Here is a 27934-nt window from a genome sequence, read left to right on the forward strand (position 1 = left end):
AAGCCCGTACAACAAAATTACAATAAACATTTATTAAGCTGTAATTTTCACAATATTTTCATTCTGTTCTGAAATCGGTCTACAAATATCTCTACAGAACATGAAAGCCAGTGATTTAATAAATAGGAGGAATGTAAGTACCATTTTGCGAATAAAATAAGCCTTATACATTTATGTCTATATTTGATAGTCACAGAATCAGTTTTCCCAAGGCTTATGGAACTGAAGTGTGCACACGTCACATACACACACACACCACCGTATTCAAATCAAACATATTTATAATAAGTGTGAAATCAAATGCTATAGAAAATTTATAACCAGATACACAAAATAGAAACTGAATCATGAATACACTGTCGATAATGGACACCATACCTCACAAATATGATTTCCAGTTAAGAGGGGAAATAGTCACTTTGCCGGATTTTAAGTGAGCGCTAATCACTGTCACCATCACAAGAAATCAATTTAATTACACGGTATCCAGAGATTTAACACACATGCGAGAAGTAGAGCTGACACTATAACAAAACCTTTAAATCCGCTAAAAGACATTGGAACAGAGGGTCAATGACACCATTAGCTGCCACAGGTTTTCAGTAGACGGATGCAAATGACAGTCAGCTTTTTATGCCACCGCAGTGGAAAAACCGGTCCTGGTGCATCGCCTGCAAATCAGGGAATCATCGAGGAGGAAAGCACAGAATTCAGCGCGCTGAACAAGGTTTGTTTATACCAAATATTGTACATCATCTCGATGGCTGTCCAGTACTAATTTTAAGGGTACTATGTTAGATCCTGCCAAAAATATATATATAATTCTATTCACTATTCACAAGTGAGGAGCAAAAGTCCAATTACTCAGATGACAAACAAAACTTTGCAGAATGGAGATATACGTATATGTATACATGTGTATCTATAATTGTGTGTGTATATATGTATATATATGTATACACAGACATATATGTATAAATATATACATATATATATATACTATTTTTTTTTTTAAGTTGGGGAAGGGAGATGACATCTTAGGGCCTTAGAAAGTCAGACAATTCACCCCATCACGGAGGGGTGTTCAGGTGTCAGTCAGGTACAGCAGCTTAAAAAGTAGCAGGAGGCATAGAAATGAAGGGTCTTGGGACTGCCACCAGGACAGGCTGCATTCACCATGTTTTCGGTGCTGCACTGGCTATGTGACCTTGTTCCTCATCTTCCCCTAAGGCTGCAAGCCAGAGACAGACTAGCAGCCGACCGGGTTTGCATCTTCCCCACTGAGCCAGCCCTCAGGGCTGTGCCAAGTCCTAGTATAATCCCCCCAACCACTGACCCTGACTCTGCACATTTGCCCTTGGCTCCCAGGAAAGGACGTTCAAGCCTGGTCACCTGCCACCACCACAGTCATCAAGCACAGACCCCCCCTCTCCGCTTCCTGGCCCTGCGCTCGACGGGCTTTGGGGGGCCTTTCATGGCACGCGGTGCCCATTGGCTTTAGGGAGCTGTGTGACAAACCTTCTTTCGACGGTATTCGCCTCCCGTGCCAGTCACCCAGTCACCTTCATCAATAAAGATCCCGGCACAATGCACAAGACCAGCTTTTGAAAAATTCTATGGCTGCACGTTGTTACCAGAAGTGGGGTGTCGCTGAAACAGCCCCAAGCCCCCGGCAGGCAGATGACCCCACTCCTGATCGCTATGGGGAATGTATGGATGGAAGGCTGGAATGCTGCAGAAACGCCTCATCTAGCATTTCGGGGAAGAGGTCATTGTCAACACCGACTCTGGAGATGCCACAAAAATCCAGCCAGCTAGAGAGAGCTGGTCCTTTCTCTTTTCTGTTCTTGGTGTGTGTCGGGACACTGAGGCACTGGGAAATAAACACTGATGAACTTTAAGAGATCTAGAAAATGGAGTCGTCATGACCACCCATTCACAGTCGTTCTCATTGGGATTGGTGACGTCACGTGGAAGAAAGTGTTGTAATAATATATTCTACGCCCTGGGAGACATAAAAAACGGGTTTCGCTTCCAGGTATGAGCTATGGTACAAAAATACATTTTTTTCCATGTACAAAAGAGAGGGAAAAGAAAGAGATGGGGGGCTCTGGGAATAGCCAAGTACCCTAACAAGCTTCCATGGAAGGGGAAAAAAAATCCCAAACTATCTGGAGGGACAAACATACCCGAACAAAAAAACAAACGTGAGCATCAAAGAGCAAGAGTTATCCAGATCTAATAACCGCGATTCCTGCCAGAATTTCAAATTGACCTTCTGCCCTAAAGTGATACACCTGTTTAACTCTAGGTTCTTTCATTGAAGATAAAGCCATCTTTCATCTGAGTGCATCAGACTCTAAGACCGGCCTCAGTCTTGGCTCACTGGGTCAAAGGGATACATTTTCCCCGCAGCAATATCTAGTCTCAATGCACCGGGGCCCAGAGGCGCGAGGCTCTCGGGATTTGCTGGAGGTCCCAAAGGCGTTCCTGCCTAGATCACAGATTAGCACAGTGCCCTTCCAGCTTTGCGTGGGAAGGGGGCAGGGGGAACGGAGTGGAGGTTCTATCCAGACTTGGGATAGCGGGAGACTTTAAAGCTCTGTGCACCGAATGCCAATTCTCCCCTGGCCAATGTCGGCAAAGCCAATGTTTTACCCAGTACCAAACACGCCCAGGATGCAGAAGCCAAATGCACAAAAGGAAGGAGAGCAAGGACAGCCTTCCTGGAGTTAATTTTAGACACCGTGCTGATAGATTTGTCTGGAAGTATCGGAATGGCAAAACTGAAACTGCTCTAATCCAAAAAAAAAAAAAAAAAAAAAAAAAAAAAAAAACCACAGGCTCCGGATGCCCATGGGTGAAGGCTTGCCTGAAGCACAGCCTGGAGAAGGACAGGTGTGTGTTTCAGGAAACGAACAGAATGCAGCTGAGCTCGGGTCCCGTTATGTGCACCTTAGAAAGAGAAGTTCCACCAACACCCTCAAAAAATAGCTGCTTTTGTTTTCCAGAGATTTGCAACCCCCAATAAAACCTCCCGGGAATTCCACACAAGAGTTGGCACACAGCTGGGTTTTCTTCAGAATGCTCTGTGGACCGTGGGGTCGTGGTTCTGCCCAATCTGAGAGGGGTCTCTGCAAATCTGCGTGCAGGGGCTCCAGGAGGGGCCCCCTGGGGCACAGAGCTGGGCAGGGAAGGATCATGGAGGGAGTTGCCACCCTTGGCAGCCTTCAGAACTGCCTTCTGGCAAAGCTGGAGTCTCCCTTCCTCACTATGTGTGTTCCCGGGCGCTTATCAATAGGCCCAGGGGGTGGGGGGTGCGTGAGACTGGGGCACTTCCCTGCTCCCCTGACCCAGCTTCACAAGGCACCCCAGCCGAGACCCCCCACCACTGTCTGCCCAGTATGCTCCTCTCTGCCCCGGGGCACCACCTAAGACGAGGGCACCACAGACTTCAGACAAAAAGCACCTGATGCGCGGATCGTAAAAAATTTCAGGAAAAATAATTCGGATCTTCTCCAAGGTGTGTTTCTTGCCGCTAATTGCTCCTGAGAACACCTTAGAAGCAGCCATCGGACTTGGAGATGCTCTCAGCTGCTACAATTGGCTCTTCTTTCATGGTCCCGAGTCCACCAAAACTACAGGGGGAAAAACAACAACCCTTGAGGCCATACCTTCCCTCTGGAGGTCCAGCAGGCGGACGGCGACATGAGGACATCACTCAGACTCCCGACGGAGGGAGCTTCGGTGCTCGCTTACATGGCTCTCGGCATCGAACCCCAAAGACACTTCTTTGCCTGCTCCTTGAATTTTCCTTTACAAAACGTGGAGGTTAAAAATACATCGACGTTCAGAAGGAAACAAAACAAAGCAAAACAACTAAAAAACAGGTTCTCCACAAAGAATAATCTTTTCTTTTAGAAATAGAGCTGACAGGGGCCTGGCCGGGGCCACTAGGACCCAAAAGATGTTTCGTTTCGTCCTGGACCCCGACTGCCCACACCCAGAACCGACACCATCCCTCCGTGAAGTCTCCCTCAACCGAAAATGACATCCGATGAAGCCCAGGGTTTTGGAGCACGAGATTCATGCACACGGACCCCCCCCCCACCAACCCCTGTGCTGGGAAACCCAACTCCAGTGTTGGAGCTTCTCCTATAAAGTGTCCAATTAGCATATCCTTCCCCTCAGTGTAAAGTCGGATTCAACTCGACTCGATCCGCCTTTATTAAAAAACCTTACAAAAGATGTACTGAAGTGCTTGAAAAAATTAACTTTATGCTCTATGCACAGATAAACTCTTCCTGTACAGCGAATATGGTTATATCCTTTGTTTAAAAAATATTCTTTCCCCCCCCTCCCCCACTAATGACACTTCGTGGGTGGTTCCACACAAACCATCCCGCCATCCCTCGGGGAACGTGTCCTCGGGGTCGACACGTGGCCAGGAAAGACCCTCACGGAGCGCCACCCGCCGTGCTCGGGAGTGTTTATTGAAATTGCTTGGGGTTGGGTGCTTTCTTCTTCCTTCTGCGCTTCTGTTTTCTGAGAGAGGGCGCTGGCGTGAGGGGCCCCGGCCGGCTGGCTGATTGTCACTTGCCGTTGGCGCGGTCCAGACTCTCCAGAACCTTGTTGAGGCGGATGTTGAGCAGTCTGACCTGGTTCTCCAGGTGCTCCAGCTTCTCCTCCACGCTGGGGCTGCTGGGCCCGCTGCGCCAGTAGAAGCCCATGGGCCCGGTCATGAAGTAGACGGCCACCACGAAGCAGAGGGGCAGTATGGCGTTCTCCGGCTCCCCCTCGTACTTGTGCAGCACGTACACGCAGGACATGGAGAACAGGATGACCCGGGCCACCCAGAAGAAGCGGCCGAACACCACGTGCAGGAGGCTGAAGGTCAAGCCCAGGGTCAGCGACAGGAACCAGTAGGCCAGCAGGACGACGCCCACCAGCAGGAGGGCGCGGGCCGGGCTGTTGGCCACCGAGGCCGGGCTGAAGTACTGGGACAGGTTCGACACTGCGGGACAGAGAAGAGGGACAGTGGTCGGGTCACGAGGAGCCAGGGCTTTCTCTCCACGCGGGGTTTGTTTGGGCAGCTTGGCTCCCTTGCTGGGTGTGTAGGACAAGAGGTCCCTGAAGTCGGCTGCCTCGTGATCTTTCCTGCTAAGCCCTGGGAGAAGACCACCAGCCGGAGCCTGAGTTTAAAACGCCCCTTCGTGGCAGGGCGGAGCTTACACACTGTCCTTGGATTTCCTCCCTTCCTGCCTTTCAAAGTCACGAACGGCCAGTTTTAGCCTGGTTATGAGGCTGCCTAGGATGAAGGCCTTTCCGTGACAGCTGATAGCTACAAAACTGAGCTTTGGTCAAGGAGCTGTTTTGGGGTGGCCTCAAGGGGTTTTTCCTAAAAGTAGCAGGAATGCGCCCTTTTACCTCCTTTTCTTCTGCCTGCTGGAATGTGGATGCGATGGCGGAAGTGGGAGCAGCTGTCTTGGGCCATGAAGTAAGGGAAGTAGCCTATTGGGGAGCAATAAGACGGAAGGAGCCTCGGTCCTGAGGACAACGTGCTGCAAAGCCACCTACCTGCCTAACCACCTACCTGTGAACTTCCACATAGAGAAATAAGCTTCCATCTTGTTAAAGCTGCTGGTATTTTAGATCTCTTACTCACAGCCAAACCTAATCATACGTGATGTTCCATCTTTAAATATGGAGTGAAATGGAGATGTATCTTCTGTGTGCCCGACTTAAGAAAATTTTCAAACAGAAAAGTTACAAGGATAGTAAGATAAATACTCCTATGGACACCTCTAGGTTAAATAGTTGTTAACGTTTTACCATATTTTGTTTCGTCACATACTTTTTTTTTTTAACCGAGCCATTTGGAAGAGGCAAAAGATCATACTTCAGCATGTGTATTTTTTCTGGTTTTATTAAAATATAACTGAAATAAAGTGCCACAGAAGCTCAAGCTGTAAAACATGACTCATTACATATATTGGGAAATTATTACAATAAACGTAATTAACATTCATCACCTTATATAGATATAAAAAAATTTTTTTTTCTTTTCTTGCCCTGAGAACTCTGAGGATCTACTACTTTCTTAATAACTTTCAAATACACCATATAGCAGAGTTAACTGTTGTACATTACCTCCCTGTACTGATTTATCTTATAATTCGAAATTTGTACAATTGACCATCTTATTCCAATTCTCCCACCCACTATCTCCTACCTCTGACCACAAATCTGATCTCTTTTCCTATGAAGCTTTTTTTTTTTTTCAAGATTCTGCATATAAGTGAGATCACATGATATCTGTCTTTGTCTGACTTACTTTGTTTAGCAAACCGCCCTCATGTTCCGTCCATGTTGTGGCAAATAGCAGGATCTCCTTCCCTTTGATGGCTGAGTGATATTCCATTGTATACAAGGCCCACTTCTCTACCCATTCATCTGTCGATGGACACTTGGGTGGATTCTACATCTTGGCCATTGTAGACAACGTGGCCATGAACATGGCAATACACACGTCTCTGTGACATAGTGTTTTCCTTTCCTTTGGGTATATTCCTAGGAGCGGAATTGCTGGATGAAACAGTAACTCTGATTTTTAATTCTTTCAGGAACTTCCACACTGTTTCCCATAGTGACAGCCCCAACTGAGAATTCCACCAACAGTGCACAAGGAACGGCTCCCCTTTGCACACGTCCTCGCCAGCATTTGTAATCTCATCTTTGGGACAGGAGTCATTCCAGTAGGTGTAAGATGATATCTCATGTGCTTTTTTGTGAGTGGGTGTTTGCCTGGTTTCCAAAGTGCTCTGGCTGTTCCCTCCGCAGTCCGTGGTCACGTCTGGCCCAGAACAATGGAGAAGAGCAGCGACCTCTCCTGTGCTTTTGATTTGCACTTCCCTCATTAGCGATGCTGAGCACCTTTTTATATAAGCATTGGAGGTTTGTATGTCTTCCTTTGAAAAATGTCTGTTTGGGTCCTTTGTTCCTATTTTAATCAGACTGTGGGTTTCTTACTCTTCAGTTGTAGAAGTTCTTCATACATTTTGGACATTAACTCCGTAACAGGTATACAGTTTGCAAATAGTTTTTCCCCGCTTCGTAGGTACTTTCCATTTTGTAGATTGTTTCTTCTGCCGTGCAGAAGTTTCTCAGTTTGATGTGGTCTCACTTGTTTATTTTTGCTTTGGGTGTCAAATTAAAAAAAAAAAAAAACACCAAAAACCATGGCCAAGACCAAGGTCAGAAAGCTTACCACCTATTTTCTTCGAGGAGTTTTATGGTTTCCGGTTTTACATTTAAGTCTGTAATACTTTTTGAGTTCATTTTTGTGAGGGGCATAATATAGGGGTCTGGTTTCATTCTATTACACGTGAATATCCAGTTCTCTGAGCATTGTCTATTAAAGACACTGCCTTTTCTCCACTGAGTATCCTTCAATGCCTTGTCAAGTACTGGTTGACCATAGATCCCCGATTTATTTCTGTGTTCTCAGTTCTCTTCCATTGGTTTGTATGTCTGTTTTAACCCCAAAATTGTACTATTTTGATCATCCCTGCTTTAAAATACAACTTGAAATTAGGAAGTACCACTTAGATCTTTTTTCTCGTGATTCCTTTGGCCAGTCAGGATCTTTTGTGGTTCCATATAAATTTTAGGATTTTTTTCTACATTGGTTAAAGAAAAGCCATTGAGGGGTGCCTGGGTGGCTCAGTGGGTTAAAGCCTCTGCCTTTGGCTCAGGTCATGATTTCAGGGTCCTGGGATCGAGCCCTTCAACGGGCACTCTGCTCAGCAGGGAGCCTGCTTCTCCCTCTCTTTCTGATTGCCTCACTGCCTACTTGTGATCTCTCTGTTAAATAAATAAATAAAATCTTTAAAAAATATATAAAAAAGAATTTCATTGGGGGCACCTGGGTGGCTCAGTCAGTTAAGCGTCTGACTCTTGATCTCAGCTCAGGTCTTGATCTCAGGGCTGTAAGTTCAGGCCTCAAGCTGGGCACTACACTGGGCATGGAGCCTACTCAAAAAAATAAAATAAAAAAGAACTTCATTATGATCTTATACTTAGATATACCTCATACTTTACGGCTAATTTTTCTTTAAAATTTTTTTTCTTATTAAATAGTCTTAATTTTTCAGAGGAGTTTTAGGTTTACAGAAAAATTAAGCAAAAATTTTAAACATTATTATTATTAATTTGTTTAAAAATAACAGTGAACCCATTTATAGGTCAATACAAATAATATATTTTTCATGAAAAATAACTGCTTTCCAAAACAAAGCCCCCAAATGCCCCGCAACCAAAACAGTGGAGTTGTTTTGAGTTTTTACAAATCTCTATAATATCCACTTTGAGAGGAGAGGACTGGATCCTCAGATCTGGTTTTGAATCCTCAGAAATAGGATGCCAGCCACAAAGGTAGGCCACGGATGTAATTTACATATTTCTAGTGGCCACATTAAAAAAGGCAAAAAAGAAAAAGCTAAAAATTAACGTTAAGATACTTAGCTCAATGTATTCGCTCTATTATCAACATGGAATCTATATAAAAAACTGTGGAAGCATGCCTCGAATGCATGACCTCACAGTTTCCCCTGACGGGCCTCAGGGAACCCCCTCTAGGGTTCCTCCAAGCATACTTTGAGAACCACCAGACTAAACTCACCATCTAAAGCCAGACAGCATGTACTGTCAGGTTATCAAGGGACTAAGTGAGGTGACCAGTGAGTACAAGAGATCCTGGGGGGAATCCCCGACTGGGGCCAACTGGTAACACAGTTCCCGCGACTCTAATAAAAACTGCACTTCTTGGGGCGCCTGGGTGGCTCAGTGGGTTAAGCCGCTGCCTTCGGCTCAGGTCATGATCTCAGGGTCCTGGGATCGAGTCCCGCATCGGCCTCTCTGCTCAGCAGGGAGCCTGCTTCTCTCTCTCTCTCTCTCTCTGCCTGCCTCTCCGTCTACTTGTGATCTCTGTCTGTCAAATAAATAAAATCTTTAAAAAAAAAAAAAAAACTGCACTTCTCTCCAGCGAGGCCAGTGAGGAGCAACCTTGCCCCGCCCTGTGGAGGTCCTAAAATTCCTAACTAGGACACGGGCAGCTCTGGATGTCCTGCCTGTATCCGCTTCCTGGGGCTGCCACAGTTAAGAACCACGGGATGAGTGGCTCAGACAATAGGATCAAATTCTCACACAGCATGGAGGCCACAAGGGTGAGGTCAAGGTGTCGGCAGGTGGCCCCTTCTGAAGCCACGAGGGAGACTCCGTCCCAGGCCTTTCCCCAGCTTCTGGGGTGTGTGGGCGATCCCCGGGCTTCCTGACTCACACAATCATTCCCCGATCTCTGCCTTCATCTTCGTGGGGCCTCTGGGCCCAAGGCTCCCCATCCTGTGAGGTTGCCGGCCATTCTGGGTCAGGGGCCCAACCTGATCCAGGGTCCTAGGGAGAGCTGACTCTGTGTGCAGGCAGATGCGGGCGGCCCTCAGTGCAGGGGATCAGGACTGGGTGAGTCCCACAAGGGCGTGATGATGTACTCTTTGGAGCAGAGCCCCTCTGTAAGCCACAGGGTGTTTACGAGGCATTTGCCTGGGGCTAGGCACTATTCTAACGGTTCTGCACTAATTGTCCTCTGGTCCTCACAACATGCTGACCATATGTAGCCTTTCCCACGTGGGGACTCCCACAGTTACAGCAGGGCAGGGCGGGGACCGCGACGCAGGAAGTCTGGTGCTTGGAGCCATCCACTCCTTGCGCTGTCCCAATGCGTGGTCACAGCACAGTGCAAGGGGGGCACGGGTTGTGGCTTCCAAGCCTTCAGAGAATACAAACAACTTGACGAAGCCACGAGACTTAAATCCGTCCTTCCAACTCCTGGACAGGGGCTCCACTTCCCAGAACAGTGGCCTGAGCCACCAGATCTACAGCAGGGCTAACGCCCCTGTGTCCTTTATGGTAGCCACTGGCCACACGTGGCCACAGAGCACTTGAGATGTGGCAAGTCTGAACAGAGATGTGCTGTGTCAAATACAGGCTGCACTTCAACGGCGTAACAACCCCCAAAACGTGAGGCACCTCGTTAACAATTTTTCGTATTGATCACAAGTTGAGATGACGATATTTGGAATCTGCTGGGTCGGCTAAAACACCTTATTCAGTTCATGTCTTTCGACTTTTCTAATGCGGCAGCTGGAACATGTAACTTCATCTGGCTCTCCGTTTCCACTGGGCAGCTCCGTTGGTCCTGGGAGGCTCCGGGACCCTGAAAACTTCTGGAGTCGGAAGTTAGAGGATTGTACCCGTGGAAACACTGTGCACCAGAATATCCAGCTTTGGGGTACAGTCTCCTGCCTTTTGCACATTCCCACTTCTAAGCCTAAAATGCAAATCCCAAAGGCCTTTGGATGTTTTTTTGAAGCGGATGCCCCGGCTACGGGGAAGGGAGAACATGACAGGGAAGGGAGTGCTTTCATCTCTGGAATGGGCCAGTGGCCCTGGCCACGAACATGAGCCCGTGAGGACTCTGGGGAAGGATACTGTTCCGATTGTCTCCCGTGTAATAGGGAAGCTGTTGCCACTCTAGCTTTTCCGCTCCAAGCTGTGTGCAACTTTCTGCAATGAGGCTCGCTTCTCCAGGGCGCGATGGTCGGGGATGGAACCTGGGTAGCGATGAACATGGAGTCCAAGCACGATTGCACGCAGTTGCTCTATCCGTGCAGTGAGTTGACTCAGCCTGACTCCCAGGAGGAGTCCGCCGCAGCCCCAGGAGGTTGCAGGTGGCACGGCAGCCTCTCCAAGGACTGTCCCGCTATGGCGGATCCTTTGCCCCAGTAGTGAGGTGCCCTGAGCGGGTCTGAGGCCTCTTCCAGGTTGAACTCAGTGATTCCAGGCTGGAGACGGGTTCCCAGGGGCTGAGGGGGGACGATGGCGGGTGTGAACCAGGCAGCCCCGCCTGTGGGGCCGGGTCTCCGGTTCATCAGGTGGGAGTGTCAAAGGCAACCTGGGAGGGTTCCCGGAGACCCTGCACACGGCAGGGTTGTACTGGTTTCCCACAGCTGTGGCGACCAGGCGCATGGCTTTAATAAGCAAGAGGAATGTACTGTCCTGCTGACTGAGAGCCAGGATTCCGACATCAGGGTGTGGGTGGGGCAGGGCTCCTTGAGCACTCTACAGGGGGTCCCTCCTGCCTCGTCCAGCTCCTGAGAAGATCCAGGCATCCTGAGCTTGTGGCCACATCTCTCTGGTCTCTGCCAAGGCTGTCTCTTCCCCATGTGTTTCTCTCAGTCTCTGTGTCCAAATTTCCCTCCTCGTATAAGGACACCAGACATTGCATATAGGACCCACGGTGGTCTGCAAAGACTCTATCCCCCAATCAGCTCATGTTCACAGATATGGGGCTTCTCGGGCATTTCTGGGGGGATACACCAGAGTGAAATCACACCAGCAGCCAAGCAGTGGGGCCACCAGTCCTCCAGTTTTTATGAATCATGGGCTCCTATGTACCTGAGGCAGAGCAAGGCAGAGGGGACAGTCTGGAGGAGGTGGGCAAAACCCCACTCAGAGCAGAGAGATTCCAGAAGGAGGTGGGCAATAAACACACACACACACACACACACATACACACAGACACGCAGACACACATGCACGCATGTGCACATGACATCTTAGCTGACAAGCGATGGTGGCAGTGAGAACAGACCGGGTCCCTGTACATGGGTTAGTCAGGATGGGCTTCTTGGAGGAGGTGTCATATACCTGAGAGTAGAGGATGGAAAAGACCCACCAGGCAAAGGACTGAGGGACTGCTCCTGGCAGGGGACACCTAGAGGAACCAAAGCTGTGTCCAAGAACAGGACAGAGGCCGCAGGCTGGGTAGAGAGGCTGGGCAGATCCTCAGAGCCGACTACCCTCGGTGGGAACCCTGTGTGGGATCCAAGTGCAACAGGAGTCCCTGGGCAGTTTGAAGGTGAAGTACTTGACCTGACTAATTTTTTTTTTTTTTTTTTTTTTTTTAAGAAATCACTTGATGCAGCAAAAGTAGTAATAAGAACAAAAACCAAGCTGGCTGACCGGCTGAGAAGGAGCCACAGGGGCCGAGAGAGGACGCTGAGTTAGGAGGTGTGCAGAATGGTTCCCACGGCAGGCCAGAGGCTGCTCTCTAGGGAAGTGTACAGGGAGGACGGGCCCTTGGCTGGTGGTTGGGAACTTGCATTTCTCGAGTGTGATACAGCGATTTATAGTATAAAGTATGCCTATTTGGTCTTTGTCCGCATGCCCGGCACAGAGCTCCTAAAACCTTCTGAGTTTTCTAAGGAGTGAGAGCAGTAAAGGTGTCTTGATAATTCGTAAGATGCCCCTTTGAGCCGTATTCCAATGCGGTGACTTTTGGAAAGACCCTAAGGACGGGGGCTGGGTGCTGGGAGAACCAACGGCGGGGAGAGGGCTGGGATTTCGGTCCCATGCCCTGATGTCCAGGTTGGGGAGAGCGGCTAGAGGTAGAACCAGTCAGCGCCAGCCAAGGATTTACTCAGTCACGCCTGTGTCACAGAGTCTCCAGACAAACCTGACGGGATGGGGCTGGGGAGTTTCCGGGCTGGGATGCTCCCTAGGGTAGAGTGGGTGTTAAGGCTCCCTAGCCCTTCCTGCAGACCTCGCCTGCAGGTCTCTGCCATCCGGCTGTTCCCGGGTTACATGCGTCTGTAAGGAACTGGTCACCTAGTTAAGTAAATGGGTTTCTGGAGTTCTGTGAGCCGCTCTAGCTGATCAGTCAGACCCAGCCGGGGGCGCGTGGGAATGTTCTATCTACAGCCAGTCTGCCGGAAGGACAGGTGGGATTGCGACCGGCGTCTGGAGAGGAAGGGGCGTCCTGTGGGACGAGCCCTTGCCCTGTGGGTTCGCTCTGACACTATCTCCAGATAGACAGGGTCAGAGTTCACCTAAATATGCGGGACCCCTGGTCAGTGTCCACGGAGGACTGAGTCGACTGCTTGGTGGCGCGAGGAAAACACATGCATGGCGGAAAGCTCCCTCCGTTCCCTCATAAGGGGGGTTCTCTGTGCCTGGACTCCCTGTACGAATCATGACGTATGCCAACCGCCTGCTCTCCTGCGGGGAGTCGAGTCTGGGTCCGCGCCAGGCAGAAGGTGCCTAAGTGACCAGCCTCTAAGAAACACCCCGGGGCGCCGGGTCTCTAACAGGCTTCCGGGCTACATGACACGTGACATCTGTCATCACAAACTCCTGCTGGAGGAATGAGAGCTGCTGTCCCCCCTTGCTGATGATGCTTTGTGTCCTTACACCGTAAGAAGTCACAGCCAGGAGCACGACTACGATGCCGAGTCCTGGGTCTTCCTAGTGGCTCACTGTGCCTGGGGCTGATCCTGGGGACCTCAACACAGGCTACTGGAGACTTCCTGGCAAGCGACGTGGCAGCCTGGACTGGGGCCCATGACCTTGAATCCAGTTCCAGAGGCAGCCTCCGGATTTCCTGGGGGCAGAGCAGCAACTCCCCGGGCAGGCCAATTCAGCCGGGTTCTGGGGGCCACACCCCGCTCCTTCTGATAACTCTGCAAGCGACCCAAGCTTTGTATGAAATCCCTTTCTGCCTAAAGAGCTGTCCTAGTCTGTGATGTATTCCCACAGCCCAGGGGCCCTGCCTCTGGTCCCCGCGGCTTGCCTGGGGGCAGCCGAGTCAGCAACACCCACTCGTACCTCGCCCCAAACAGCATCCGTGCACCTCCGTCCGGACGGGCCATTTCTTTACGCAACTATTCCAAGAAAAAATGTTCACTTGTGTCCCCCTGCCCCCTCCAAGAAGTCCCCCATGCCACCCACTGCGGATACTGAGTCCACATCTTGAGAACCACTAGAAAAAAACAGCCTTAAATGAATGCGCCCCCAGCCCCACTTACCATCAAGTCCAAGAACATCCAAGAGTTCCGTCCAAAATTTCCACAACGTTTCGACAAACATGTCCACCCCCAGCACGAACCGCTCGGTCAGCCTGGTCAGGAACTGCAGAAACAAGAGAACGGTCACTACACCGACTGGGACAATGCCCCCATCTCCTTGTCCAGCCAGGCCCGGTGGTTGACCCGTCAATGGGAAAACAGAGTCGGCTGGTAGCCCGGGTGCTGTCGTGAGCTCGGTCGACTGGGAGCTGGGAGGTCCCCACGAAGTGGCTTTGCTCCATCCCTGATTTCTCCGAGAGCCCTCCTGCTCATAACAAGGTCAAGGACTCTGCTCTCTCTGCCCGATTTCTCATTTTTAAACAGTTTCACCCAGAGCATGGGTGTTGGGGACGAGGGACAAGGACGAGGTCAATGGTGGTTCTCACACATGAGCTGTATCCCGTCTCCCAGGTACGTGGACATGCTAGAGCCCCACGCCCCACCTGTCTGTAAGAACCTGGCCTGTCGGAGGGCTTCGTGGGCTCTCCGGGTGATTCTGGAGGACTATGTCTTGTTCGCCTAGTTTGGAGGAATAAGTAACACTCTGCACACATGGTATGAAACTCAGAGCTGCAAATGGGAATTGAGTGAAAGGCAAGTCTCCTATCTCACTCCCCGCCATGCCGACCTCCGTCCAGAGGCACATGTTGTCACCACTCACTTCTGTGACATCCTTTCGAGGCGCCCACTCAGTGTCTTCTCACCAGCAACAGCAAAATGGGCCCGGTTTTGCAGTGTTTCTCCTGAGACACTCTTGTCTTGGTGATTACTCAACCTCAGCCCATACAGAGCTGCCTCATTCTCCGTAAAGGGGTTTAAACGATCCCCTCCAGCTGGACACCTCAGTTGTTCCCACCTGCGCTATTAGGGCAAATGGGAATGACTAGCGGGGGCCTTATACCTGCAGGCACTCTGACTCACGTGGCCAATGTCTTGGAGTGAACTGCCTACAGCATTTGGAACCAGACTTCATGGTTGGATCGCTGCCCCAGGACACGGGGAAAAGGAACTGGGTTGAATCAGCAGCCAGGAGAGAGGGGACTCAAATATCTTCCACCCCAGCTCTGTGGCGTGGCTGAAAGCACGTGTGGCTAGGAGTCTAGGTGCTGGGTTCAAATCCCAGGGCGGCCTCTTCCTGCTAGCTAGGTAGCTCTGTGTGTGTGTGTGTGTGTGTGTGTGTGTGTGTGTGTGAGGGAGTTACACAGATACTTACATACGATACACAGCAGAGCTCCAGCTGAGAGATACGTACGTACACTTGTACTGCCCCATCTGGTTTTCTGAGCAGTAAGTGCCATATTCACGTGAAGTGCCTTGACCACCTGCTACATGGTCACAATTCCTACTGACATCCCATATTCTCATAGAGCATTGACCCCAACGTGTCCTGCAAGGAATCATCCTTTTATCCTTAGGTCATTGCCCTAACAGGGTTTGTACAGGTAGAGACGGTACAAATATGGCCATCAGCTGACGGGCGGACGAACAGAGCCTGGTCCACCCAGACAACGGGGTATTATGGGGCCATAAAATGGAAGGAGGTACTGAGGCACAGTTCCGTGTCAGCCTTGAAAACAGGGTGTCAGGGAATGAAGCCAGACACGAGAGACCACAGAGCAAACGATTCTGTTTGTGTGAAATGTCCAGGGCAGGCAAAGCCATAGGGACAGAAAGTAGACGGGCAGTTGCCGGGGGGCTGTGACAGCTAAAAGGTACACAATCTCTTCTAGAAGTGGCAAAATGTCCTCCCACGGACTGTGGTGACGAGTGCATGACTCTATGAACAGACCAACGAGGGCAGAACGGCACACTTTGGGGGATAAATTGTATGGTACTTGAATTATACCTCCATTAAGCTATTTTAAAATGGAAGGGTTAAAAAAAAAAAGAGCTGGGTTTAAGAAAATAATAATAATAATAAAACAGGGCACCTGGCTGGCTCAGTCGGTAGAACATGTGACTCTTGATCTCAGGGTCCTGAGTTCAAGCCCCATATGGGGTGTGGAGTCTACTTAAAAAATGAAAATAAAAATAAAAAACAAAAAACACTTACACACACAAGTGGAAAGACTGGACGCCAGAAGGAAGTGTATGTGCCACAGAAAAGAGGGCGACTGCCCCTCTCACCAGTGGAGGAAGGTTGCGGGACACGTCTGTACCCAGGTAAAAGGCCCATTGGTAATGGTCTTATAATTAAAACTCCTTTTTTAGGGGCACCTGGATGGCATGGTTAGTTAAGCACACAACTCTTGACTCCAACTCAGGTCATGATCTCAGGGCTGTGCGACTGAGCCCAGAGCTGGGCTCCGTGCTCAGTGGGAACTCAGCTTGGGATTCTCTCTCTCCCTCTCCCTCAGTCCACTCCCCTCTCTTTCTAAAAAATAAAACAAGACAAAACAAAACAAAACAAAACAAAACAAAAAAAACCCTCCTTTTTTAAAAAAAAGAGCTTTACTGGCATATGATTTACATATCACTAAGTTCATGTCTTCCAAGTGTCCAGTTGGGTGGTCTTTAGAAAAGTCACAGAGTCACGAAGTTATAAAACCATCACCATGATCTAATTTTAGAACATGGTCATTGCCTCCAAAGAAAGCCTCCCCATCCCTCCACCCCAACCTAGGCACCCGCTAATCTGTCTGTCTCTACAGATTTGCCTTTCCTAGACGTTCCGCACAAACGGAATTGTGCGACGCGCGACCTCTCGCATCCACGATCGTTCACTCATCACGACATTCCCCAGGTTGTACCAGGAATCAGGAGTTCGTTCCTTTTTATGCCCCATAGCATTCCACTTTACAGGTGTGCTCTGTTTTGCTCATCCTGTTGCATATCGTACACGTTGGTCTGGAACTGGGTGGCAGTGTTTCACAATTTGTTCAAATGGAGGAAAAAGGAAGGGCCCTAGGCTTTCTAGAAGAAGGTATGGGGCCTTTGAGATGGTACCAGCTCCCCTAGAAAGGGTATGAGGAAGGAGCTGTTTTGGAAGGAAGAGGCACCAGTGCTCACGCCGCTGAAACTCTCTGTGCCTCAGTTTTGTCAGCTGTCGAATGGGGCCAAGACAGGATTGGACAGCTTAACCTGGAAAGGCCTTTGCACGGGGCCAGCACACACCAGGTACCCAGGGGTTGCAACACCTAAGGATGTGCCTGTCACAGCGCCTAGCCATGCAGGTCTCCGGTAGGTGCCTGGAGACCCGCCACCCTTGGGAAAACCTCATGCCCACGCAGGACTGGCATCGATCAGAAGGAAGAACCGGTCCGTCCCGAAAACTGGCCAGGGCAGGAGAGGTGGAAAGCAGGGAAGAGCCCACCCTCCGCCTTCTAACCACACACTGGCAAACTCGCTCTCTGCCCTGTGGGCACACTGTGGGCACACAGGACACTTTGGCCCACTTCACGTGGCAAAGACACAGGAGCTCTTGGGGGGGGATTAACTGTGTTCTCCCCGAATTCCTACCTTGAAGCCCCAATCCCCAGGTCCTTAGGATGTGACTGGAGTGAACCACAGGGTCTTCAGAGAGGTAAGTAAAGTAAAACCGGGTCACGAGGGTGGGCCCTTATGCAGTGGGACCTGGATCCTTATAAGAAGAGGCGATTAGGACACAGACACGCACAAAGGGAGGGCCACGTGACCACACGTGTGCACAGCAAGCAGAGAGGCCTGGGAAGAAACAACCCTGCCTACACCGTGGTCTCAGATTTCTAGTAAATTCTTATTGTTGGAGCTGCACAGTGTGGCCCTGTCCGGGCAGCCCCGAGCCACTGCTTACAGGGGTCACACTGCAGCTCGGAGCCTGGGGCGGGGCACCTGCCCGGTGTGGACGCAGACTCGCCCCGGGACAGAAGCCACAGAAGCTGTGGGGGAAGAGCCATTCAAATGACAGCAGCTTGAATCAGGCTGAGAGCCTGTGCCCTTGACGTGTCTTCTGCCTCAAACCCACACAAGAAGAACGTCAGACCCATCGCAGCTGACGGCATCCCAGATCCGGGCTCCAGCAAGCTGCCCAGGGGGGCCGCCGAGGAGAGGCAGAGAGCGTGCCCCAGCTTGAGGACAGCTTGAGCCAGTGTGCTGTTCTGGATGGGATCCTCGGACACAAAGGGATGTTGGGTAAAAACCAAGGATATGGAAAGAAAGCATGGACTCTGAGCTACTTATAATCTAGCCATCCTGGTTCGATGACGTAACAAATGCGTTATGAGAATGTAGGACGCTCACAACAGGGGGATCTGCCCGCAGGCTGTGAGGGGATTCTGTGCCATCCTCGCAATTTTTCTATAAATCTAAAACTGTTCCTAAAAAATAAAGATATATCCATGTTTAAAGATTTTTTTTTTAAGTCCTATCTACGCCCAAGGTAGGGCTCGAACTCACCACTCAGAGGTCAAGAGTCATATGACCCACCAACTCAGCCAGCCACGTGCCCCTTAAGGATATATATATATATATATATATATATATATATATATATATATATTTTTTTTTTTTTTTTTTTAAAGGGAGACCTAACAGACACATCAGTTAAATGCAGGGTAAACTCTGTTTGGATCCCAGTGCAAAGGAAGCAATTCGGTCAGGAGACCTTTCAAGTCACGGAAAAACTGGAAAATCAACTGGGGTCAGTCGCTACAGAAAACTGCCATGAACCGTGTGTTTTGTGGTCATGTTTTTTGTTTGTCGGTTAAAGATACAGATCAAAGTATTCTCAGGTTAACTAAAATGACTCGGATTGGCTTTAAAATACTATCGCAGGTTAAACATCACTTTTGGCAAGGGGATAACTATCGCAGAAATGGCAGAAGGTTGATAGGCAGAAGCCGCGGGTGATGGGTGCAGGGTTCGTTACGAGATCCCTTCTCCCTTGGTGAGGGTTGCACAACGTTCAGGATGAAAAGTTAGAAGAAGGAAGACTCAGGTGAACAGACGGGAAGCCTGTGGCTGTCCCCGTGGGAGCGACAAATGACTCAAGCCGGGATTTCATTATCCCTCTTCTTGCACCGGGGAGGCCTGGACACCCACCCCCGGACGGTATCCAGCCTCCAATCGCACCCCCGGCGCCCAGCCCGGCCCATCACCCTCTGCTCATGCAAAGTGGCTCCAGGGGAAGTCAGCCAAGGAGTCTTGATGAGCAAGTCAGAGCTGGAGGGAAGTTTCTACCATTTCGAGTTGGCCCGAGTATGTGTAGAACACACTGACTGCAAAGATTGCATGAACGGAAAACAGTGGGACACAAGCAGCGGTCACAAATGGGTCACAAAGGGGAAAGGCAGCTCCGAGGCAGGCGCGCAGACCCCTTCAGCGGAATCCTTGCCATTTATGCGGTGATGCCCTCATCTAACTGCCGGGGAACCGTCAGACAACATACTCCCACTGGACATTTCGAGAAACGACTGGTCTTGCGGGCGCCTGGCTGGCTCAGGCAGCGGAGCGTGCGACTCTTGATCTCGGGGTTGTGAGTTCAAGCCCCATGTTGCGGGTAGAGACTACTTAAAAATAAAATCTTTAGGGGCGCCTGGGTGGCTCAGTCACTGGGCATCTGCCTTCACCTCAGGTCATGATCTCAGGGTCCTGGGATCCAGCCCGGCATCCGGCTCCCTGCCCGGCAGGAAGCCTGCTTCTCCCTCTTCCACTCCCCCTGCTTGTGTTCCCTCTCTCGCTGTGTCTCTTTCTCTGTCAAATAAATAAGTAAAACTTAAATAAAATAAAATCTTTAAAAAAGAAAGAAAGAAAGAAAAGAGTGGTCTCTTAAGACCACGGTGAGATAACATTTCAGCCTCACTCGAGGGCTCTAATCAGAAAGACAGTGACAAAGGACGCCTGGGTGGCTCAGTTGGTTAAGCAGCTGCCTTCGGCTCGGGTCATGATCCCGGCGTCCTGGGATCGAGTCCCACATGGGGCTCCTTGCTCCACGGGGAGCCTGCTTCTCCCTCTGACTCTGCCTGCCACTCTGTCTGCCTGTGCTCGCTCTCGCTCTCTCTCTCTGACTAAATAAATTAAAAAAAAAAAAAAAGAAAAAAAGAAAGACAGTGACAAGTCTTTGCAAGAATGTAGAGAAATAGGGATCTCATACGCTGCTGGTGGGAATCCAAAAGGGCGCATCTGTACCGCGGCTCCTTGAAATGTCAGTTACCACGGGACTCAGCAATTTCATGCCTACGTGTACACCCCAAATGTTGGAAACACATGTTCCCATAAAAACCTGTACATGGGGGGCACCTGGGTGGCTCCGTTGGTTCGGCGCCTGCCTGGGGCTGGGATCATGCTCCCAGGGTCCCGGGATTGAGCCTCGCATTGGGCCCCTGCTTCTCCCCCCTCCTCTGCTTGTGGCTCCCCTGCCTGGGAGCTCTCTCTCTCTTAAAAAACAAAACCAAAAAAACCCAAAAAACTTGTACGTGAATGTTTGCAGTAGCATTAATCACAGTAGCCAAAAAGTGGAAACAACCCGATATCCATCATCTGATGGATAAATAAAAAGTCATAAGAAGGGATGAGGTTCCGACGCAGGCCACACAGTAGATCCGGCCTGAAGGGGGCCAGGGACACTGTGTGATTCCCTTTGTGCGAAACGTCCAGAATAGGCAAGTCTATGGAACCAGCACACAGATGACAGGTTGTGAGGGATGGGGGAAGGGGAATGACAGCCAAAGGGTGCAAGGTTTCCAAGGATGTTCTGAAATCGATTGAGGTGATGGCCGTACAGCTCTTTGAATATACTCAAAACCACTGAAATTTCCACGACCAAAGTCTATGGTACCTGAATTATAGCTCCATAGAGCTCTTACCAAAACAAGGTGGCAAGGGGCGCCTGGGTGGCTCAGTGGGTTAAAGCCTCTGCCTTCGGCTCAGGTCATGATCTCAGGGTCCTGGGATCGAGCCCCACGTCGGGCTCTCTGCTCGGCGGGGAGCCTGCTTCCTCCTCTCTCTCACTGCCTGCCTCTCTGCCTACTTGTGATCTCTCTTTGTCAAATAAATAAATAAAATCTTTAAAAACAAAACAAAACAAAAAAGCAAGGGGGTGGGGAAAGGCAATTGGTCTGTGCAATTCAAAAATGTCCATGTCAGAAAAGCTCTCCACAGCGCCCCACAAAAATTGAGGGAACTCTGACAAGCTAAAGGACTTGAAAACCAAACGCAGTGAGGGATGCCTGATTATGCATTAGATTTTTTTGGAAAGCTGTAAAGGAAAGGTGCCTATAGACATCATATGAGTGTTTTTTGTACTAAATGTAAGGTTTCTTCCTGGGTGGGGGGGCGGACCATGGTTCCGTGGTTCTGTAGGAGAAAGTGTCATGGCGTCTGCAACTCACTTTCAAATATTTCTGCAAAGAAAAGACCGTGCCTGTGCATGTGCATGGGAGCATGTATGCGTGCGTGGGTGTGTGCGTGTGTGGGTGTGTGTGTGTATGGTGTGCCAAGGAAAAGAGAAAAAAAAGTTTGGGGGATACGTGAACCATCACTGGGCCAGGTGAGGGATTTCCAGCCATTCCTTATTCTTTCAAATGCTCTGTCCTTCAAAATTTTTCAAAGTAGCGAGTGAGAGGAAACATTTTGATTATGGTGATGTTTTCAGGGACACACGTCAAAATGTGTCAACTTGTCCACTTTTGGCCCCTCTTATGCCACTTTAAACAGGGGCGGTCTCTTGGAGTGTAATGTCAGTAAAGCAGTTCCATGGGGTGGGGAGAAAAGTATCAGGGTTATTTTGCTCAAAATAGTTTCTTGCAAACACCTAACAAAGCAAAAGCCTCTTAAAAAAACAAAAACAGAAGACCAACAGCTCAATAGAAAAATGACAAAGAAAACAAAAGGCAGTTTCCAGAATAGAAAAGGCCAATGGATTTTGAATCAGTGAAGAGACCATCATCTCAAACATAATAAAACCAAAAATTTAATGACACACTTTGCTGGGGAAGGTTTGGAAGCCTGACTTCATATGTTTGGCAGGAAACTTGTCCCACTTTGGTGGAAACTTGTCATTCTTTGGAAAACAATCTAGTCTCTCTCGGTGTTAAAAGTGTGTATGTGGCATTGGGGTGGCTCAGTCGGTTAAGAGTTGGCCGTCAGCTCAGGTCATGATCCTGGAGTCCTGGGATCGAGCCCCACATCGGGCTCTCTGCTCAGTGGGGAGTCTATTTCTCCCTTTCCCCCTGCTCGTGGCTCTCTATTTCAAATAAATAAATAAAATATTATTTTTAAAAAGTGTGTATGGGAGTAGAACTGTGTGTAAAGACAAAAGACAAAACTATGTTGTCAAAGGCAGGAGAATGGTTTGTCTTGGGTTGGAGGGGCGTAGAGAGCCTGGGACAATCCATTTCTAGACCCGTGTTCGTGACATGGATATCTTCACGGTACAAGGATTCACTATGCTTCACACTTCTCGTGCAGGAAAGTACACCAACTAGGATTCAATTTAAAAACTTGTAAATGCACAGACCCTTGGAGTCTGCCGTCTAACAGTCGGTAGATGAATTTGTCTATGTGCACACACAACAATCGTATAGGGAGACCATCACTGCAGCCAGGTTTGCAGGGGCAAAAGACGGGACGCTAACAAAATACTGACTATCAGGTGTGGGTTAAATAAGCGTACATTCTGAATAATAGTTTGCTTTTGGCAGCCCTCCAAAAAGAAGGAATCAAAGCTTTATGTACCGATAGGATCTGGTCTCCAAAATTTATTAATTAAAAAAATAAGAGGAAGGGGGGTGCCTGGGTAGCTCAGTGGATTAAAGCCTCTGCCTTCGGCTCAGGTCATGATCTCAGTGTCCTGGGATCGAGCCCCACATCGGGCTCTCTGCTCAGCGGGGAGCCTGCTTCCTCCTCTCTCTCTGCCTGCCTCTCTGCCTACTTGTGATCTCTGTCTGTCAAATAAATAAATAAAATTAAAAAAAAAAAAAGAAGAGGAAGGAGGAGGAGGGAAAAGGAAGAGAAAAGAGTGGGACAGCATGTATAGTGAAAACCAGAAAACTCATGAAGAGGCAGGATCTATCCGTATTCAGAATATCCGTACTGCTCTGGGAAGGAGAATGGAGACAGGGTCAGAGGTGGCAAGCAGATTTCTTTTTTTTAACTTTGAACTATTTGAAATGGCATTCCATGCAACTGTGACCTTATTAAAAAGAAAAAAAAAACTATAAATGTTAAGCTTCTTAAAAAAAAAAAAAAACTAACTTAAAAGCAAAGGAGTAAGAAAAATCACCAGTTCTCAGCTTAGCATTCAGATGTTCCCACCACGTGGGTCCAGCTGTAATTCTTCCCTGTGCTCCCCAAGATCCACACCCCAATGCACGCAACCTGTGAACCGTGCCTCGTCAACCTTGTGCCACCCCTTTCCTTCCAGGCCAACCCATCTTCCCAGACCCATCTCATGCCCCTCCCTCCACATCCTGCCCAATGTCTCCGGGCAAGGCACTTGACCCCTTTCTACTGGCTCCCACAAAGCCTTTCTTGCATCACTGTTGAGCCTGTTTCGTTAACCCTAACCCTAGGTCCTGTATGACGTGGCTGTCTCCCTTTGTCCCTTGCTTAGTCTGTCACAGCCCTACAACCAGCCCTCCCTTGTCCTATACACCAAACCCATTCCCACCGCAGGGCCTTTGCTCATGCTGTTCCCTTTGCCTGGCATGCTCCCTCCCTCTACCTCCTTCTCATTCAGCTTACTTCCCTGGCCACTCTATTCTACTTATTTCCAATTCCACAGAGGTTACAAGTGTGGGCACTCCCAGTCCTCTCCCACTGATTAGCTGGACTGGGGGCAAGAGATTCAACCTTTCCATGCCTTTGCTGTCCTCATCTGTAAAACACGGAAGGCCATAACAGACCCTCTCTCTTAGAGCAGGGCAGATACATCCTAAGCTTGAACAAAGATTCTTCTTCAATATGATTACATCATCTTCCCTTATTTCTGAAACAGCACCTACCACTCTGAAATAATCTTGTTTTATGGACAGGACTTATCTATTGCCCGTCCCCTGAAAGCTCCGCAGGAGGGGCCGTTATGTCTGGCTCATACAGTAGGTGCTTAAGAAATTTTAAACAATTATTGTCAGAGACACATAGCCTAAAATGAACCATTTTAAAGTGTACAATTCAGGAGCATTTAGTACACTCACCACAGGGTGCAACCACAATCTCTAGCTCCAGAACATTTTCATTGCCCCATAAATAAACCCCCTATCAATTAAGCGGTCACTCCCTATCCCACCAGCCCCCCTTTAGGAAACATTGTATCTACTTTCTGTCTCTACAGATTTGCCTGTTCTGGATACTTCACACAAATGGAATCTTACAACACCTGGTCTCTGGTGTCTGCCTTCATTCCTTTGTTTTTCAAGTTTCATCCAAGTGCTTTATTCCTTTTTATGGCTGGATAGTATTCCCTGCTTGCACAGACCACGGTGTGTCCATTATCAGCTGATAAACATTTGGGCTGTTTCCACTTTATGGCTGATGTGCAAAGCACTGCTGGGAACACTCATGGACAAGTTGCTTAATAAAAAAATAAATGAGTCGATTGCTCTCCTACCGGATGTACCCACCTCCTATAAATATCTTCTATCATTCACTAAGAGGTCATTCGGTACTTCGTATGGCCTCGCTCATTGCACTCAACCCTTGAGTTCATCTCCTCTGCACAAATGAGACAGCGAGGTCAAACAGCTGGCCCGAGATCACAGAGCTAGGGATTCCGACCCACGTCTGTGGGACAGCGAGGCCCGTTGCTCCAAACCAGAACATCACGGGTTTATTTTAGACACGGCCTAGATTAGAATACGGGGTGTGTCTTTAAACACCCTCAAACTTCACAACCCACCAAGCCGGTCTGGCTCCAATTAGTAACCCCAGACATGCTGAAAACTACAGTTGCCAGCAGACCACCCAGTTTTTGTTTAATTAAGAATAACAAAACAGTCTCCCCCAAGCCTGGCCAGTCTGGGCTACACGCGACAGGAAATGTCGGGTCAGCCTCATTCTAGAGGCTGCTCTGATGGGGGGGAACCAGAAAGGGTCATGAGGCAGGAAGACCTGGGAAGGTACCAGTGCCGACTCTGGGCTCAGTCTGCCTGTGTTCAATTCCTGGCCACTCGGTTTGACTTGAAGACACGCATGTCACCACTCTGTGCCTCAGTTTCCCTACCTACAAAAAGAGCATATTAACAGTACCCACTCACAGCGTTGTTCTAAGAATGGAGTTACTCTATCTGCAAAAGCACTCAGCACATTTCAAGCAAATAACAAATTCGTATCATCCCTATTGAAGGCACAAACCCTGGTTTACTCTAGAAAGAATTGTGACCTTGGGAGTCCCAGGTTCTTTGCCAGAATAGACCTGTGTTATTGATCCCAACCCAGAGGTGAGGCCCTGAAATATCATTTTGTATTTCATGCCCATCGAACTTAGATTCTCACCTAGGACCACCTCCTGAAACGTAACTTGCCTGTGCTCCCACCAGCACAAGCCAGACTTTCAAACTTTTGGCTCCAAAACAAAAGATCTTCGCCTTCGAATCATTCAAGAACGGCACCTTGCTCACACCCTTTATGCCCAGGCAGACAGGCTGGGAATCTTTTTGCTCACAGGTGTTGGGTCATGCCTCCCACAAGGCGATCTTCTCCCCCACAGAACCCACGACCTCCACAAGGAGTGTCTGCACAGCCACAGGAGGGGGCCGGCGGTCAGAAGTCACCGTTTTCCTACTAAACTAATCTTTTCATTTCACCCAATAAGAATATCCAGCCAATCTGATCTGGGTTTTAATTTTTTTTTTTTCCCCCTGCATGTCAAGCACCAGAGAACTTTTTTTCAGCCCGAAAGTTCTTCCAGCAGGACTAAAGCAATGTGGATTTGCACCTCGGCCAGAATGTAGCAGGTACGGATTTAGCCATTACTCTGGGCGGGCAAGACCACCAACGATTCATAATCCCCACCTCATAACGAAGGGGATATTGTGATTAGCCCCTTTTAAGGATAAAGAAACTGAAGCTCAAAGACATGAAGCCACTTGTGCAAGGCTAGTCGGCAGGTAAGTGCTAGAGCCAGAACTTGAGTTCCCAAACCCCAGGGCTAGCCTAGAGTAAAGAAGTTAACAGGAGGAACAGCAAGGGCTGCGCTCAGGGAACCACATTACCGCATGCAACTGTCCCTCATTCACTTCCCCTTTCTCCGGGGACTTGCCCTAAATGAAGCCCGTCCCACAAGGCTCCAGAGGCCAGAGCAGGGCGTGGGGAGAAGTTCCCGCGCTCCTCCTGGGCGCTCAACACACAGGAGAGCTGCAGGTTGCTGAAAGTTCCAGAGTAAAAAAGGCTCCAAATATAGGGGCGGCAGAAGTAAGAGCTCAGGAGGGTTACTGGGTCAGGTTGCCAAAGCGACATAGCAGACTGTTCTAGTCCCCTTTCTTTCCCTGAGAAGTTGAGAGAAAGAAAGAAAGAAAGAAAAAGGAAGGAAGGAAGGGAAAGAGAGAAAGGGAGGGAGGAGGAAGGAAGAAAGGAAGGAAAGAAAGAAAGAAAGAAAGAAAGAAAGAAAGAAAGAAAGAAAGAAAGAAAGAAAGAAAGAAAAAGAGAAAGAACGGAAGAAAAAGAGAAAGAAAGGAAGGGGCCTAAATGTCTTCAAAGCATTAGGAGAAGGGCCTAAGGTGCTCAAGGGAAGTGGGTCGGTGTGAGGCTAGCAGAAAGGCGGGTTGCTGGGGACAGGGCAGGACGCCCCTGGGCAGCCGCGCGGCGCCTGGCTCATAGTAGGTGCTCATTCAAACGCGCTGAACGAATGAATGAGAGGCGCGGCCGGCCTCCGCGCGGCCCGACTCCCAGCCGCGCGGCGCTGGCGGGCAAGGTCCAAGGAGAAGTGCGGGGCGCAGAGCAGAGCAGAGGGCGCCCGAGGCCCTGCGTCCCCGCCGCGCGCGAGCTCCCGCGGCCCGTTGCGACCGCGGCCTGGCGCGGGGGCGGCGGGACCGCAGGAGGCAGGCCCCCCGCCGCGCAGGCCGGCCTCCCCCCTCCCCTCTCCCCGCCGCCCGGCAGCCTCGGAGGCCGCACACGGCCCAGGCCCGCCCCGGGCGCCAGGTGCGCGGCGGCCGGGGCAAGGTGACCGCAGGCTCGAGCCCGGCGCCCACCTTCTGAGCGGCGCGCACGTTGTCCTCGCCGAACAGGCTGCTGACGCTCTGCGAGAAGGTGTTGACCGTGCGGCGGTAGCTGTTCTTCTCGGTGCCGCCGCGGCCCCGCGCCCCCTGCGCGCCCGGGGCCAGCAGTCCGAGCAGCAGCAGCAGCAGCAGCAGCAGGAGCCCAGCCCGGGCCCGGGGCCCGCCCGAGGCGCGCGCGCCCATCCTGGGGCCGGCGAGATGCGGGGTCGGGAGCGGGGCTGAGGGCCGCACCGGGGACGCCGCGGCTCGGGCGGGGGGACCGCGTTGGCGCGCTGGTGGGGCCGCCCGCCGCGCCTCTGTCAGCCGCCGCCGCCGCCGCTGTCGCAGCGCCACCTGCCCCGCCCCGCGCGCAGAGCCGCGACGGCCCTGCCCACGCCTCGCCCCGCCCCCGGACGCGGGGTCCCGGCCAGCGACCCGCCAACGTCCCCGCGAGGGGCGGCGGAGGCCGGAGGCTGCTCGGTCTCCCCGCCCCCGCTGAGTGGGGGGGGGGGGTGAGAGGGGTAACCGTTTATTTAAAAAATACCAATTTTTATGTTTAACTTTTCGGTAAAAAGCGGCCGGTGCAGGTAAAACTTGGCAACGGCCTCCGCGAGATCATGACCGCCATTGATTGGAGAACCAGATCCAAACATGTCACTGAGTTCATAACGATCCCCAATCCTCGGCCACCGTTGGCGACGGCAAGGGCTCCGGCTCATCCATTCATCCATTCTGAAATTTTTTTTGAAAGAAAGGGGAAGCAGCGAGCGGACATCCCTCCTGCCCCTCCTGAACGAGCTGTAATTCAGCGTCACAAAACAGGCGAGGAGGGGAAGTTTTCGGAAGATTAAGTCCGGCTGGTTCAAA

The 27934-nt window shown here is 50.2% G+C and overlaps 1 protein-coding gene across 2 annotated transcripts; it reads right to left on the reverse strand.

Annotated features, from left to right (window-relative positions):
* Positions 1-17: 17 nt before the first annotated feature.
* LOC101687601 (BRI3 binding protein) lies at positions 18-27419 on the reverse strand. Of its 2 annotated transcripts, XM_045073612.1 has the most exons (4): positions 27062-27419; positions 13920-14022; positions 5428-5511; positions 18-5014 (listed from the first exon to the last, which is right to left on the reverse strand). In XM_045073612.1, exons 1-4 carry the CDS (start codon positions 27269-27271, stop codon positions 4593-4595), a joined length of 819 nt encoding a protein of 272 aa, XP_044929547.1. In that variant the 5' UTR covers positions 27272-27419; the 3' UTR covers positions 18-4592. The 2 variants fall into 2 exon arrangements, with proteins under 2 accessions (XP_044929547.1, XP_044929548.1); XM_045073613.1 differs by lacking the exon at positions 5428-5511 and having other exon boundaries at positions 27062-27416.
* Positions 27420-27934: the final 515 nt, after the last annotated feature.

This window comes from Mustela putorius, unplaced genomic scaffold (genome assembly GCF_011764305.1).
Source record: "Mustela putorius furo isolate JIRA1106 unplaced genomic scaffold, ASM1176430v1.1 tig00537248_pilon_pilon_pilon, whole genome shotgun sequence".
Taxonomy (NCBI): Eukaryota; Metazoa; Chordata; class Mammalia; order Carnivora; family Mustelidae; genus Mustela; species Mustela putorius.

What these genes read in the sequence shown, in the direction of transcription:
- LOC101687601 (XM_045073612.1), bottom strand. Translation starts at nt 27,271, where the DNA reads ATGGGCGCGCGCGCCTCGGGCGGGCCCCGGGCCCGGGCTGGGCTCCTG. An exon ending in ACGTGCGCGCCGCTCAGAAG is followed by an intron (nt 14,023 to 27,061) that starts GTGGGCGCCGGG and finishes TTGTTTCTGCAG; the next exon opens with TTCCTGACCAGGCTGACCGA. An exon ending in AGCAGGCAGAAGAAAAGGAG is followed by an intron (nt 5,015 to 5,427) that starts GTAAAAGGGCGC and finishes TCTGTCCCGCAG; the next exon opens with TGTCGAACCTGTCCCAGTAC.